This window comes from Erithacus rubecula (assembly GCF_903797595.1).
Source record: "Erithacus rubecula genome assembly, chromosome: 6".
NCBI classification, from domain to species: domain Eukaryota; kingdom Metazoa; phylum Chordata; class Aves; order Passeriformes; family Muscicapidae; genus Erithacus; species Erithacus rubecula.
The window spans coordinates 43,567,458-43,583,656 of NC_136688.1; the positions used below are offsets into that span (position 1 = coordinate 43,567,458).

Genomic DNA, 16,199 nt, shown 5'->3' on the forward strand with positions numbered 1-16,199 from the left:
CTCTTCAATATCATTTTATGATGGTAGATGAACTCTTCTATTAGGAGAACCTTTTCATACAAGAACAAGTCAATTTCAAGATTAATTTAATCTCACTGTAATTTCAGTGACCCCAGTGAGAGCTGCCTTGGACCTTTTATGTGGAAAAGTGGAAAAAGTATTTAGCAACCTTTCTTTTCAGAGTTTGGTTTTTATAAGGCGTCTGATACTTCAGTGGCTTTTGAGCTGGGAAACTAAACTTCTTGTAGAAAGTAAAAGTAACTTACAGAGAAATCTGGATTCTTTCTCAGTGTTACTGCTTTTGCCCATCAGATGACAGCTTTGATCTCTTTTTTACTGAATTTTCTTTTCCACAGAGTCCATGAAAATTCAGAGGTCTCTACATGCTTGTTGCAAAGTACTGTTCAGTTTCCCCCAGTTTTGTGACTAATAAAATTGAAGCATAAAAACATACTTTATGAAAGTTTTTTAAGAAGTTGCTGAAATGTATCATTGAGTAGATTTGTATCTTTAAAAACTGTTTATACTTGTTTGAATCAACAGAATAGAAACCTATATTGATAAGCAAGATATAAGTCAAGATTTTATCTCCAAATTACGTTCGTTCTTGATAGTTCTAATAGCTAAAGCTCAGATACTATAATGGATTTTTTAAAAATTTTATTTGAAGAATAGAACTAAACCTATTTTAATAAGTGTGCTATTTGTAGGCATGTTTTTTTATTTGATGATTTTATAGATAACCAACTAGAGCAGAAAGTGGGCATACTTGCTTACAGTTTACTTGCAACACAGGACAATTTTCTGAAAGTTCAGAAGAGATAAATTGCAGACAAACAGCATTCTCTGACACTCCTTAAAATCTTTTGAAGTGACATAGTTCCTTGTTCATGATATTTTTTCTTTGTCTACTTGGAGTGTACTTCTCCCTGTTGGAGTAGTAAAGTTTTGCCTCAGGATAAGGGCTTTGAAAGACATCCTTTTCTCAGTATTTGAATGAGTACATCTCATACCTGACACAAATACAGCTTTGGGTTGTAATTCTCTCTAGTCACTAGTGAGCTACTTGATCTGTTCTACTTATGAAATATTTGAGAAGACAATAACTGCCCTGAGCTTCCTCATGTATAAGGAGTGTTTAAATTTAGGATACTGCCCTGTCAACCTTGTGCCTTTATCTTGTTGTGGATCAGCTCAACTCTGCTTCTGAGGAGCAGAACATATTTTCATGAGGTGTAGGTAAATAATTGGTTAATATAACTTCATATCATTTCTTAATAAGTATTTTTCATAAATGCAGGGAACCAGTCTCATATGCTCACAAAGGCTTCTACAATCCAATTTATATTGCAGCTGAATTAACTGATTTAGTCAGAGTAAGGCATTTACAAGAATTAAATTGTTTGTTTATAATATACACTGTGTGTGTGTATATATATATACAGGGTGTGGAGTTAGCTTTTATCTTTATAGGTGTATGCTGAAGCTTTCTAGTCTTATCTGTTTTCTATAGTGCTGAGCTGCCACTGCAACTACTTTATATGCAAACAATCACACTGGTAAGCCTCATTATTCTGCTTGCTAACACAGGCATTTGTTTGACATTGTAACTGCATGTTATCAGTTCAGCACTTAATTATGCTGTAGTAGTAAAATACAGTTGATTCACGAGACACCATCAAGAAGAGCTTATTTGGCCTCAGCTAACTAAAAAAATCCTCTTTGCATTAGGCACAAGCAGCTCTGGATATTTTGGGGTACTTGAATAGTTCAGATAGGTCTTAATGATGTGAGAGAAAATTGTTGTAAATGAAATACATGGTATGACAGCAGTATGATCTGTGACTTAATTTTCATTATAAAATACCTGCATTTTTAATATTCCTCTAAATAACATCTACTGCATGCTGCAAAATGTATATTCACCATAATTGAGCTTTAATTTAAAATACTATGTTTGAAAGGAATTATATAGGTTAATATACTACATTATATCTTACTGGTTTACTAGTAATATATTACTATCTTACACTATCTATTTGTGGGTTAGAATGTCATGAATTTTCAATAAATGTAGAAAGATTTCCAGTTTTGATCATGGGGTTTTTTTTTTCTCTCTGTGTCCACCCCAGTAGGAGACTTCAGAAATCTCAGGACAAGTATTGATTATCTTGCAGAATCCCCACAGGCACTTTCTTTTTCAGTTGTTTTTGTGACTTTTGTTGGCATTCAGTCCATTGTCAATTCCTGGTAGGGAAAATCACACATCCAGCCTTCAATCCACATCTTAATCAGCAGATCATTTTCAAGAAGTGAAGTGTTCTTGAAGATTTTCTCGAGATTTGTATTGTGCTCAGGCAGTGAAGCCCCATTGGAAATGCACTGGATCTGTGTTTCAGTGTTAGTCTCTTGAACTAGTGTCCACATAGCTTAATTGTGAGATCAGGATAGGCTGCTTGGTGAATCCGTGAATCTTCTCAGCTGACATTATGGTTGTATATCATAAATAAATACGTCACCGCATACGTACAAGTCATACCATACTGCATCCCCTCTTTCTCAGGCGTCCCAAAGGGCACATGATCCTTCAGTAGCTTCAGTCATTTAATGCTTCTGTGTAATAGTTTTCATTTGTTTGATAGAAGTATAATAGAGATGAATGAAACACATACAGAAATCATCTTCCTTTTCTTCCTTTTGTCACTGGAGCCCTTATGGTCTATGCTGGTATCTCCTTATCTTCCTGTTCTTTGTTCAGATGGTGGAAGTACATGGACAAGTTAATTTCTGTGTTAGCCTATCTGAACTAAACTTCAAGTTTGTTAAAAACTTCAAAAGGCCTTAGAAATTGAATTTTCTTCTTAGGAAACATCTCTACTTGTATACATTCTCTTAAAACCTCATAGCACTTTGTTGCTGATGATGTGCACCTATATGAACTGCCCTAGTGTTAGGAAAGTATGATAGTAATTTTAGAAAATTAGCTCTTGGTTTTGAATTGGGTTTTCTCGGTTATAATTCAGCTGTTATTTTGCCTTGCTGATTGCATGGTACAGTAGTGAGATTTTCCAGAATAACACTATCCTCAGCTTGTCTCCCTCACTGTTGCACTGTAAGCACTGTCTCTGGGAGTTGTGGTGCTAGATAGTTTGAGTACACACAATGGGAGTTATCTCTTCTGCATCATATAGTTGTGTGTGATAGAACTTGAATTTCATAGTTACATGTGTGAATGCAAAATTGGTTTATACAAATTTTGTTTGCTGATAGGGTTCTGGTTTAATCTTCCAGTTATGTAGTGTGCTTTGCCCATGGAGAATGTAAAATGTCATACATAATTTTCAGATTGACAGAATATTCAGTGGGTGGCTGTATACTACTAGGTAGGAAAAGAACATACAACAGCTGTTTTTATAAGGTATTTCAGCCACAATGTAAAGCAGATGTGAGTGTGCATACCCTGTCTGGGTATTCATGTTTTGATATTGCAAATTTTTAAAATCTCTCTCTATGACTGAAATAAAATTTGCTATTTAATTGTTCTTTCTCATTTAATGAAACAAATGAACAAATTACCAAACCAACCAAAAACTCCACCTTAAAATATCACTTGAATTTAGTTGTGTTTCTATCTTATTTGTCTTTGTCACAGTGTCATAATACAATTTAGGAATAATCTTGAATTTTTAAGCATGGGATAATTATGGATAATGTCCACCTTAGTTTGCCCAGGTGGTATGAACAGACTATACTTAGGTAAAATAATTAGCCTCGGTGCAATGATTTCTTGACTCTTGGTTTGATGGTAGCTATCACTATTCTGTAACAGAGTACCAATGTTTTGCTACTGAAGCAAACCATTTGCTTATTACTCTCTTATTTCCAGTGACTAGGTTTTAAAATCTGTTAGTACTGAGGCTGCTGTGAAACCAGTTTGATGTCACAAAAGTTGAAAGTTTTTACATAGAGAATATCTCCAAGGTGGTAACAGTAATAACTTGGAGTGCCATCATAAGCAAAGCAGGTAACTTGCAAAGCAATCAAATGTTGTTTTATTTTTTTTAGACTTCCATGGACTTAGACGACAGTTTCTTCCCCTGTTCTGAGCATGCACACTACCTATCAAAAGTACCATGCCCTTATGGCAAGGATTGCTGGTTTCACACCTGTCCAGTAAAACATAGGAAATGTTGTCGGCATGCATCCAGAGCATCCCACTCAAACTCAAGCACCTGTGTGTCGAGGCCAACAGTTAAACGCACCATCATTTCACGCAGTCGCTCCGCCGAGAGTTTGGTGACCGCTGGTTCTTCCCAAAGGTATCCAGGAAGCAACCCCAAAGGGTACTGTGGGGATCCCAGCAAGAGTTTGGTGTCTGTTGCTTGTTCACCAGGGTGTCCAGGAAACAACCCCAAAGTGAGCTGTGGGGATCCCAGCAAGAGTTTGGTGTCCGTTGCTTGTTCCCCGAGGTGTCCAGGAAGCAACTCCAAAGCGAGCTGCGCGAATCCCACCGAGAGTCTTGTGTCTGGTTTTTCCAAGAGGTGTCAAGGAAACAACCCCAGAACAAGCTGCGTGGATTCCATTGAGAGTCTCTTGGCTGCTGGTTGTTCCCAGAGGTGTCCAGGAAACAACCCCAAAGCGAGCTGCACAGATCCCACTAAGAGTTTGGTGTCGGTTGCTTGTTCCCCGAGGTGTCCGGGAAGCAACCCCAAAGTGAGCTGTGGAGATTCCATCGAGACTTTTCTGACCAGTTGTTCCAAGAGGTGTCCAGGAAACAACCCCAAAGCGAGCTGTGGGGATCTCCTGGAGAGGCACTCTGAATGCTTCACCAAGGGCAAACTTCCTTTCACTCCACGCACCTTACTGTCAGATGCTAAATCCTGCCTGTCACAGTACAGGTATTACACTCCTCCTCGAAAGAAGAAGAAGAACCATCGCAAGCACGGTGTGGAAGTTGAAACCCAGACTGATATGATCAGGTACAGAGATTGAAACTTTATTTTGAAATTATGGGATTTAGATGTTATCATAACATGATCTTCATAAAAGCAAGATGTTTGGCTCTTAATACATTTGTATAAAACCAGAATAATTATTCTGAGGTTATTCTAGATATGCCATAGCAAAAGCTAGAACAGAATGTGATTTTCCTTTTTTCACTGGTACAGTTTACTTTCTTCCTTCTGGAAGAATTGGTCTAATCTATTTAGATTGGATATGAGGTGCCACTAAACTCAAACTGTGGAATCTCACATCTGCTGGTGATAATCATTCTCCTTCTCTTCCCTGTGCTCTCTGATGTATAGTTCCATCTTGTAAAGAATTAACCAATATAAGCATGCAAGTAGTTCCTCACTATTGCCCCTGTAGTCTCATACTTTCAGTTTGCTGATTAATATACCATGCAAACATAATTTTTTAACTCTTGAATGTATCTCTTCATTGTTTTTTTATCACTTGAATTTAAATACATTCAGATATACCCTGTGTAAAATATTATAAACAAAATTAGTGTCCTTTTCTTGCACTGAACTTCTCAGCAAATTGAACAGTTCTGATTTAGTTTTGCTTCTACTGATACTGCCTTGTAAAGAGAAATCTTTTCCCTTTTGTGTCCTCCATGCCTGCATGTCCAACTTCAGTTTTGTCATAGAATAAATTATGGATTTCCTAAAACTGTGATTACAATAGCATTGGCTCTGTATTGCAAATGTTGATTTCCTGGCTACAGGTCATCTGTTTTCCTGGTGCACTTTTAATTTTAGGATCTCCATTCTTAATTCTGAACAATTATTTTGAATAATTTAGTTATCTCCTGCTAATATGCAGCTAAATAATTAATTTGGATCACCTGTCTGGCAGAAATTTTCTGAACTGTTCAGTACTACATTCTGTTCAGGCCAGTGAGACATTTCCACTGGCACTGGCATTCTCATCCTGCATATTTTAAAAGTAGTCTATTTGGGTACCTAATACCTCTCTGTATTTTGTAGCTTTCCATCCTCAGACCAAGTGTATGAGAGAAAATCTATGAGTGAAGAGCAGAAGATGAAATCAAAGGTAATAACACATCCATCAGTCATCTGGGTACTCTTCCCACACCCACCACCATCACTGTGGGGTAATGCAATTCATCACTGCCACAGCAGTGAACAGCTGATTTAGGTGATCTCTCTATTGCCATGACATTAATTAGTTCCATAGAGGAGAGAGAATTTCAGAAAATTGAATGGAAACTGTAAGAAAAAATAGTGAGGCACATGAAGAGATCTCTTTAGATTTTTTTTTAATTGTTTCTATAAGTCCACTGTCAAATATCTGCTAAGGTCATAGATAATTGGTACCTGACTTTCCAGCAAAAGAAGGTGTGCCTTTTGTCTGTTTACCCAGAGTTTCATGGAAAATGCATGGAATTTCCAGGGCTGCTTAATCACAGAGATTTATTACATTAATTTTAATGGTAAGATTTGCTGTGTACTTGCACTGATAATAAAGATTTTTATTTCTGTGTTGTAGGCTGAAGATAAAAGAGATACTTTGGATGAGCCTCAGAGAGTAATAGATGGTTTTGAATACCCCTGCCAAAGGTGCCTGATTTACAGCAGGAGGGAATATTTGAAATGTTCCTTTCTCTGCAGCTGATCTTTAGGACATAAGTCTTCACTAGCATTTCTCTTTATTTGTCTTATTCTCACATGACTTTTGTTAGGGTTTTTTATATCAATGGCCTTTCCCAACTTCAAAATTCATTATTTTTTTGTGATAAGTTCCACTGGGAAGCTAATTAAGAAAGAGAGCTCTGAAATACGAGTATTGCTGTGAGAATTGAGTGATGATACATTAATATAGTCATTAGTTCTGTACATCTGAGCTGACAGACTATACAATACTATAATTAAACGCTGCATTGCAGGAGCATTTCCCACATCTTTTTTTTTTGAAAACTTAATACTGGGATTGCTGCAGTGCAAGAGCAGTGTTGAAAATCAGGCCAGAACCCAAGAGCTCTGAGCTGATTATCCTCATTGCTGCCCCAAGTGTCATGCATGACTCACAGATTTGCTCTCTGGCCTCTTCATACAAAGGCATTTTTATCTGAGGGGAAAAAAAAAGTAACTCTGAGTTTAGAAAGCTTTCTTATGGGCAACAGAGATTGAATAGCATCTGAAGTAGCACCGAGGTCTTGTGAGCACTGCATCAACTGAGGTGGTGTAATACTCTTGAACCACAGTCTTGCAAGTTTCAGTGCCAGCAGGGGATTTTGCTACTGGAGCAGGATTTAGGAGGGGGGGGGGGGTTATGGTGGGTTTTCTGGCAAAAGGAAATTGTATAATGGTACTCCATGGCTCCAGAAGAAAATTACATGCAAGGCAGTATAAATGGGGTTTAGAATGTTCTTTTTCTTGCCCTCTGATTCTCTGATTAGAAGGATGTCACGGTGTTCTCAGAAGTGTTCATCAAGGAGTACTGTCAATGAGTAAGTATAAACCATTTTTCTGCTCATTTACAACATCAAACTAGAAAGCTTTCCTCAGAACTGATGAAGTTGAAACATACAATACTTAAAAAAATTTATATTAATCTAAAAAGGAAGAAAATTCGTTATAACTTCAAAATATTGTATGGTGCCTGTAGTTTGGTTCTGTTTCTTTTTAGGTCTGTAATCTCTGAAGCAAGTATTGGCAAATGAAACAACAAACTGAAAGGCATTCTTACCACATTTCTGCATTGAAATGTGATGAAAATTACAAGAGTTTTGGGTTATATTCAGAGACACTACTAATGCTTCATCAGGGAGCCTTGGAAAAGTCATTTATATCTTCATGCTTTAGGCTCTTGTTTGCCTAACTTAAGGCTTATAATCGAGGTCTCAAATACCAGCTGTGGGTAACTTTCTTGACTATAGAAAAACCAAAATTATAATCTTTAGGCACCATAACTAATTTTATGTAATAAAAATCATGCAAGATATATTCCATATTTTATTTTCTGTTTATTAAGACCGGAGAATTACTCAGTGGAGTTTGATTGGATGCTTTGGGAGACTTAGAAAAATGCTATGAAAGAGAAAAAGCACTGAAAAATTTTTTTCTGGTGTTTTCTTTCCTGTTCTCTTTCAAGCAGAGCTCCAGACTTTCAGAGAGTGTCTGATTTAGAAAAATTGGCATCAACAGCTCTTAGAGATAAGAGGTGGAAGTCATATCTAACACTGACAAGATTTTGTACATCAAGGAGATATGCTGAAATGAGTGGATGCTGCCAAATAAGCAGTTAATTCCTTCTCAGTTTGTATTTAGGACCAACAGTTTTCAGCTGCAGTCAGATTCTCTAGAAGCTCCTTTGGAAGCCTTTACCTAGAGGATCAAGCTGCAATTGTACACTTGCTTTCCAGTTAGCTCCCTGTATTGTGCTCAGTGCAGGTTCTAAATGCTTGCCAAGATTCACTGATTCCCTTGCCTGGAATCTCTGTGCTAATTTATACTACCACAGAAAATTAGCATAAAGAAAAAGCACCATGACCACCCTTCTACCAGTCTCACATTTTGCAGTTTTTTGTTATTATCCAGATTGAAGGAAAGACTTAGTTTCTCATTATAGCTTTACCTTTTATGAAAAATAACTGCTGATAAAAGAACTATAAAATCTTAATTGCTTTTCCTATGAAATTGATGAAATCTAATTAAAATATATCATATGCATTTCTGTGAGAAAGCATTTACATTGGGGTTTCTATTCTCCCTGCAGAGACGAGGAGCTTTCATATTTAAGTTTCATTGAAGATGTAACAGATGAAATTCTTAGAATTGGGGTATATTCTAACAGGTAAGTTACAGTTGTTTCAGTTTTGTAATGTTGTGTTAGAAAACCATAGATTCCATTAGTAAGGGAAGTAGTGGTTAGTAATAATTTCTTCGTGCACACATACACAATTAGCCCTTTCTTTTGTTTTGTTTCCTCTTCTTTTTTCCTTTGCATAAGAAAGGGGAACTAGGAAATATCTTTGGGTCATCAACTTTGATCTGCTGCTTTGTAGCATGAGATAAAAGCTTCTGTTAAAAACTGACCTAAAGGCCTAGGTGGAATAATACTAAGAACTCATTTTAGTTTGCAATATCTGTTTTGCTAAATAAACCAATTTACTAACCTTTTACACAACACAACTTATTCCTGTTCCAGTATGAATTCAGTCTTCAGCATGGGTTGCAAGGGTTACATCCTCTTTCAGATAAAAGTTAACCAGCTGGTAAATCAGATTATTTTTTCAATATGATACTGGTTCATTCTAAGAAAGAACTCTCAATTTATGCAAAAAAAACATTGCAATAACTTCTGTAAATACAAAGAATATATATATATACAGAATCTTAACAGATCTTTGAAATTCTGCATTCAAGGCAGTCTCATTTCATAATACTATGATCTTTCTCAGGGTTGATAATGTTCCCAGCTGTTTTTCCTATTCTATGCACTCATATTTTTTTCTTCTTATATCAAGGCTGTCAAAGAGAATACTAAATACACCAAGTAAAAACATTATTCCTCAAGAAATTTGAGAGCTTTCTCCTTCTGGCTCTTTCACAGTAATGTTTGCTTCCCTTAGAACCCTTCTTTCACTTTAAAAAAAAATAAATTTGCAAGTAAGCTAGGTTAAATTCACTTTACTTTCTAGAATTCTGTTCCAGTGACTGTGTACTTTAGTTATCACAGAACACTTTCTTTACAGAATTTTTTTTCTCATTTGGCCTAAGAAATGGAAGCGAGCTCTCAGGACTGAGGGCTTTTCTGTGGATTTTTTTTACTGAAGCTGGATCTTATTCCTCTTTATTTATTCATGCATATAGCAGCCACTATGGTGCATCCAAGAGATTTTGGATACTTCAGCATGCCAGTACAATCATGATGGATTGTTATTTCTCCCAGCACATAGGTCCAACAGATCAAACACAGGCATAGTTGTGCTGCAAGTCAGCCCACGATTGCCATGTGCTGCCCACAGCCAGGTCTGCCTGCTGAGCACGGTCCAGTGGGTTCCTGATTACAGGTAGCCCTCTTTATGACAGAGTGGAATTGAAACTGTCTTAGAGGTGCCATTCAGCTGAGAAAGGGAAATAAAAATCTACAGTCATTAGGTTTCATATATCTGGTAAAAGTTGGTTTTCCTCCTGTGAATTTTTTTTTTATTTGTAGGGTTCTGAATAAAGTGTTTGAGAGCCATATACAAGCAAATAAGCACCGCCTTGATGAGGTATGTGCTGTCCTTTATAACAGACTCTGCATATGATTTACGTGATGTTTCCAAAGAGCAGGGCAAATGTATCTGTATATTTGAGGGTAACCAGAGTACTCAAGGGGGAACCTCTCTCTCTCCATTAATGAGATTTGCTCACTCATGGATCATAGCAGATCAGGAGCCACAGTACAGTGGCAAAGAATGGACAACAGTCAATTCAGTTTGGTGGCACTCAGTGCTTAATTTAGTCACCTGATTGCAAGCAGCCTCCCTGTCCTTCTGTCAGAGTTAAGCCCTGAGTGTGAGCAGTGCTCAGGTGCCATGGGGCTGGGGAAGTGTCACACTCTTCTTCCTTCACCCCTTAGGGCAGAATGCGCCAGATGTTGGACGTGCTGAAATCAGACCTTTGCTGTGGCCAGAGCAGCGAGACAGAGCTATGCCATGCAGGCCTGGAAGCCATGGACCCACGGGAGCTTGAGAAGCCAGAAGAGCTCAGGTATCCCAGTAAAGGTCACGGGCTGAACAAAGCTCCAAAAAGCAAAGAATTCTGTGACAGCATGGACTTCCCACTAAAGGAACCAAACAAATGTGGATCACTGTCATGGAGTGAGAGGTCAAGGGAGACACACAGCAGGGAGGTGTCTTCAGATGGGACCACAGAAACTCTGGGTGCTGGGACAGAGTGTGATTTCTGTGGTGTGGAATTTGAAGAAGACACAGACACTCCACGCACCTACGTGGCAAGTTTACCCTTGACTTCTTGTGACTCTGATTTGGACATCAGTAAGGAACTTGCTGAACTTGAGGCAAGCTTAGCACACACCCTTCACATTGCACGTAACTATTCATAACAGCAACCAAAACTCACCTCTTAAATAGGGATAGAGCTCCTTCTATGGTGAGCTGCCATTTGTCAACCCATAGTAAATTGTTGTTACTTCTCTTTAAATACTGCTAAGATCTCTCTAGCAGGATACCAGTAATTGGGCATTAATCTCTGTGTAAACTAGACCTTAAATGATAAAGTGTCAGTTATCAGAAGAATTTTGTAGATTTTGCCTAGAATTGTATAATTCAAAGCAAACTTGAGAATATTATGAGATTCCTATTTTTTAGAGCTGTAATAATAAGTTATGAAATATTTATTGTTTTAAATAAATTAATTGATAGTGCAATAGATAGTGTTCCTGCTATAAAGATCTGAGATTTTGTAGTCTGCAAAAATTCAACAGCTTAACATAAATTTAGCATCAAACAATGTCCTCTTCCAGAATGGACAAACAGTTGTACCATGTAGTGTACTGTGTTAACCACTCACAGAAGCCCACAAGAGGAAAATCTGACTTCTAACAGTTCTATGTAGGTTAATGACTGTAGTTTTTTGTTTTCTTAACTGAATAAGACTGCTAAGGTTAATTTCTTGCACCGATGATAGCCATGGCATAGCATTCTGCATCAAGCTTTGGTTTTGGAAAAGGATTGAGTTGCTTACTGTTTGATGACTAGGACTATCTGGAAGAAGACACATCAGGCACCTTGTACAGCAAATGGAAAAGAGGTGGTGTATTTTCTGGTTGAAGTTTAAATTGAAGTCAGTACATGCATTGCATGAAATCAACCCAAATGTGATAGTATAATCAGAGTACAGCTATTGCCTGACATTCTCATTGCTGCAGAATGAGTTCAACAGGTTCTGAGGAAATGCTGGCAAATTACATTGTCTTGCTGTAGGTGAGGAACTAGGAGATGTCTTAGGAACCAGGATAGAGCCTGTCCCCTAATATCTCCTGGGGTCAGTTTTTAACCTTCTTCCTGCAAGTAGAGGCCCAAGTTGTACCAGTTCTTACATAATAACTGCTACTACTTGCCTCCCCTGTGCCTCGTGAGCATCGACCTAAGTCTGTGACTCTGTTGGCCGAATGACACCTTCAGGTACTTCCTATAGACACAGACCACTGCTTCACTTGTGAAGGATGAACTTTTCAACAAAAAAGAAATGTCAAAAAACAGCTAGAGGAAGCCAGTCAGAGAAAAACATGTCTGGCACAATCACAGCACTGCAGTGCAGAACACAATTCCCAAAGAAACCAAAAGGCACTTTCCTGGGTGCCTTGTCCACAATAATAAATTGCACTTAAATGACAGGAGACCAGAGTTTATTTTAGCCAAGTACTTGTGGCTGGGTAGATGGGCACCAGCCTTTCATCTGCCCCACTCAGCTGCCCTGTAAATCTGGCCTGCAGCATGAGTACTCTGGCTCACTGAAAAACAGGTGAGATAATGTGAGGACTTCTTCATCCCCCCATCAGAGCCTGTCTTGTTGAAAAGATGTGGCCACAGGGCTGAGTCAGTGCAGTGCAGGGAGGGTTTGTCCTCAGTCACAAGCAAACACAGACCTCCCATCCTCAAGGAAAGTCCCTCTCTATGCAGTACCCCCAGAGAAGGGATGCCCTAGGAAACTGTCATTTCAACTTTACAAAGAATTCTGACACACAGGACTGGTTGGAAAACTAAAGAGCATGGTTAGATGTATCCAAGTATAAAGCCTCTTTGCTCCTCAGACAGGACTTCACTCTTGGGGTTCTCCATTCCAAGTTCTCCATTCTTGGTCAATAATGGGAATTTTGGGGTTTTTTCCCCTACCTGTCTTTACTCTTGTGACTTGTACATCATAAAAATGTCACTCAGGGAACTTTGGCTTCTTGTCAACATGAGTCTGATTAAAGATTAATAAGAATTTCACCTGCAAATTTTGTAAATGAAAAAATACTGTAAGAAAACACCACGGTAGTGAACCTCACAGAAAGGCACAAGTAATGACATACTAATTTCCATGTAACACAAAAATAAATAAAAACAGCTCCTTGACCGTATTTCCTGTTGATGAACTGTCTCAGTATCAATGACTTTCATTCTTGCTAGATGCAACTTAAAAGAGGAAATAAATTAATTAAAACAGACCTTTCACAAAGAAAGCACCTGTCTGCCTAAACCCTAAGTGTGAACATTTGGATCCATAGTGGAATGTCTGGTAACAAACCAGAGAATCACACACCCAGTATCCAGCAACTGGAGCAGTTAGTCCACAGAACTGGTTTATCTTATTGTATAGGCACTCCTATCAGATAGCAGGGAAAAAAACATTCTAGATAAATGTTACTTATATAAAATCAGTTTATCTGCAGAGCCAAGAGCAAATTCAGGCTGCCTTGGATTTCCTTCTATTCACATTTACTTCAAAGTGGTGCTTAAAACATAAGTTGTTTAAAGACCTTGATATGCAAGCCTGAACCTCATCACTGATGAGATTAATCAACACTGCAATGTTTGGGGATTTTTTGGGAGTTTTAGTTGGTTGGGTTTGAATTTTTTTCACTCATCACATTTTACTTTGTGTTATACACGGGTCTTGGCACAAGCAGGAGCAGAACAAGGCACTCACACACCATTACATATCTGAGTCCTTCAGATGTAACCAACTTAGCAGCAGTCAGCAGCAGTGATCTGCAACATAAAGACTTTTTTCTGCCCAGATTGTTGTGGGCCATGAGTACATACACTATAGCATCTAGGGTTTTTTTAAAAATAGAAGCCTGCTAGTGTTACTTTGCTCTAACAAAACAGCCTCTTATCTTTAAAGCTACAGTTTTGTCATCACTGCTCTTTTTTTTCAAAGGTAGGATTCTGTTTATTTACTAAGCAAAGTAGGGCTTTCAGTCATTTAAAGTAAAGATTAATGGGATCAAAAGAAAGAGGTGCTTACATGTCTTAGGGCTGACCAGAAAACAACACCCTTCAAGCCATCCTTTTGTCCTTGATCCACCCAGTGTCTAAAGCTCCTACAGAGTTTTCATTTGGGCTTAGCTGCAGAATGACTTCACGATCTTGTTTCTCTGCACTTCTGTACACTTTATAATTTATAGCTATGCAAGAGTAGTTGTAAGAATGATGCAGCTCAACTGACAGCATTTCATGATTCAAGTTCAAATGGCTCCATCAGACAGGAAAAAAGGGCTACCTTTTTCCTCAGCAATGTTTTGTGCAATGTTTATGAGTGAGAAAACTAAAACATCAGCATAAAGAAAAATTAAGCCCAGGAGTTTCATTTGTAGCCTCTAAGGCAGGCTGTTCATTGTGGTGACAGCACAATTTCTAACCAATATGCCATTCTAATAATGCCCTTTAGTGCATTACTACTGTTCTGTGTCTGAGTACCTGGGAGAGGCAGCAGCCCCAGGCCACAGCCTGGGATAGGTATAAACAGCAATGGAAAATGAATGTTAAAGAAAACACAGGAAAAAAGGACTGGGGAAAGGGAAATAGTTATTACTGATTCCATCTTTTAAAAAAATGTGAGACCTATTATTGTGTAGAGCACAGATGTAGAGTAGAGATTTAGGTGCCACTTGTTAACAGTGGCCTTCAAATGTATTTTAGAGCTCCCTCATTTTTCTGCCTTTGTATCATAGCGCTTGTATTTGAGATCTAAAAATTTGTGCAAAGGGAAAAAAACCCACAAAACTGGAACTTGGGGTCTACTTCAGAAAGCTACAGGAAAGTGCAGTGTCCCACTAATTTTTGACCACCCAAGGAGCATACATTGATAAGCAAGTGCAGGGCACTGCAGCTGTGTGATATCTCCAAAGCCATCAATCTTTTTTTCTCTGGCACTTCCCAGTCACTTAACCTGCTGTTCTCAAGAGCTGACACCTGGCATGTACACAGATTACAAGGAACAGAACAGCAACCAGCAGTTTTAACAAAAAATAATTTTTCTCTCCAAAGCAACCAAGCCAGACACAACCAGTCCAATCTTCCATTTCCCTCTAGTGAAGTCTGCTTCATTCAGAAACAACCACCTTCAGTTTGCATTCTAGTAGTAAAGCAAGTGATATGCAAACAGGTGAGTAGTAAATTAATCTGCCCCAGCCATTTCCCCAGCATGGGTCACAGCCAGTCAAGGGATCCAGTTTCAAAACCTGTAGCAGGTCATGGGCCAGCGGAAGTCGAGCACGTCACAGGGATAAAGCATCACTGGGAAGGGAAGAGGAGAATCAGCACTTACCACTGGTATGACAAATCTGCTGCACTGTAGGGCACCCATAGCTCCTCTCCACTTCAGCCACCTTAAAGCCTAGGAGGACTCCCAAGGTGGCAGGCAGTGGAGTAGCAACAAGAATTGTTAATTCAAGTGAGGGATGAAAGGAAGGATCCAAACTCAAGGATGAAATATCTACTGTGTAGATGTTCTCTGGAGAAAGTCTTCAGAGTACCTGGGTTCCTCATGTTCCTTTTAGCTGACCCACTAAGCTAATTCTAGCTGACAGCAAAGGGCAGGAGTTGTGCCTCGCAGCCAGGTGACAACACAGAAAACTTCACTTGCATTCATCTTTGAAACCATGACACTGGCCTGCAAAAATCCAGCACCACATTTTGGCCTGTAGGAATGCCAGACATCCCCACAGGGACCAACACAGGCTGCTGCCTCCATGCCCTTGCTGCTCTTGTAGATCACAGGCTTCAGCACACACAGGTTCCCCTGCAATCCTTCCAGCCCTACCACGCTGAGGGAATGAAATTGGATCTTGAGAAGGGCAAGGAAAGACTACATAAATGGAGTAGGGAGGCCTCTGAAACCTGAGAGAGAGAAACTCAAACAGATCCTCAGGCTGGCACACAACAGAGCTGTGCTGTCCCATTCTCATAGAGGACAGGCAGCTGATCTGTAGCACGAGGTGCAGAGCTCTCTGCAGGTATCCCAAGAATTCAGCAAGCCTGTAGGACTCCCCTTACAGTATGTGTGAGGGCTGCAGCATACCTCACATCTCACAGCAGCCAGAGACTCGTTCCAGATGAGTAACAACTATGAGATGACCCCAGCTCTTCCAAGTATCCATTTCTCTCACTCATAAGCATGATCACATGCCAAAGAAGTGAAGCAACACGTTAAAGGCCATCAGCTCTCCTG

At 38.9% G+C, this 16,199-nt stretch overlaps 1 protein-coding gene across 3 annotated transcripts in view; it reads left to right on the forward strand.

The window, feature by feature from the left end:
* The window catches only part of SPATA7 (spermatogenesis associated 7), a 31,757-nt gene extending 18,653 nt beyond the window's left edge, over positions 1–13,104 (forward strand). For all 3 annotated transcript variants that reach the window (XM_079308123.1, XM_079308124.1, XM_079308125.1), the window contains 7 exons: positions 4,066–4,979; positions 5,994–6,060; positions 6,517–6,587; positions 7,427–7,477; positions 8,746–8,823; positions 10,189–10,246; positions 10,597–13,104. In XM_079308123.1, coding sequence (XP_079164249.1) covers positions 4,066–4,979; positions 5,994–6,060; positions 6,517–6,587; positions 7,427–7,477; positions 8,746–8,823; positions 10,189–10,246; positions 10,597–11,082 — 1,725 coding nt within the window. In that variant the 3' untranslated portion in view covers positions 11,083–13,104. The remainder of the gene's footprint in view (positions 1–4,065; positions 4,980–5,993; positions 6,061–6,516; positions 6,588–7,426; positions 7,478–8,745; positions 8,824–10,188; positions 10,247–10,596) is intronic.
* The last annotated feature ends 3,095 nt before the right edge of the window (positions 13,105–16,199 follow it).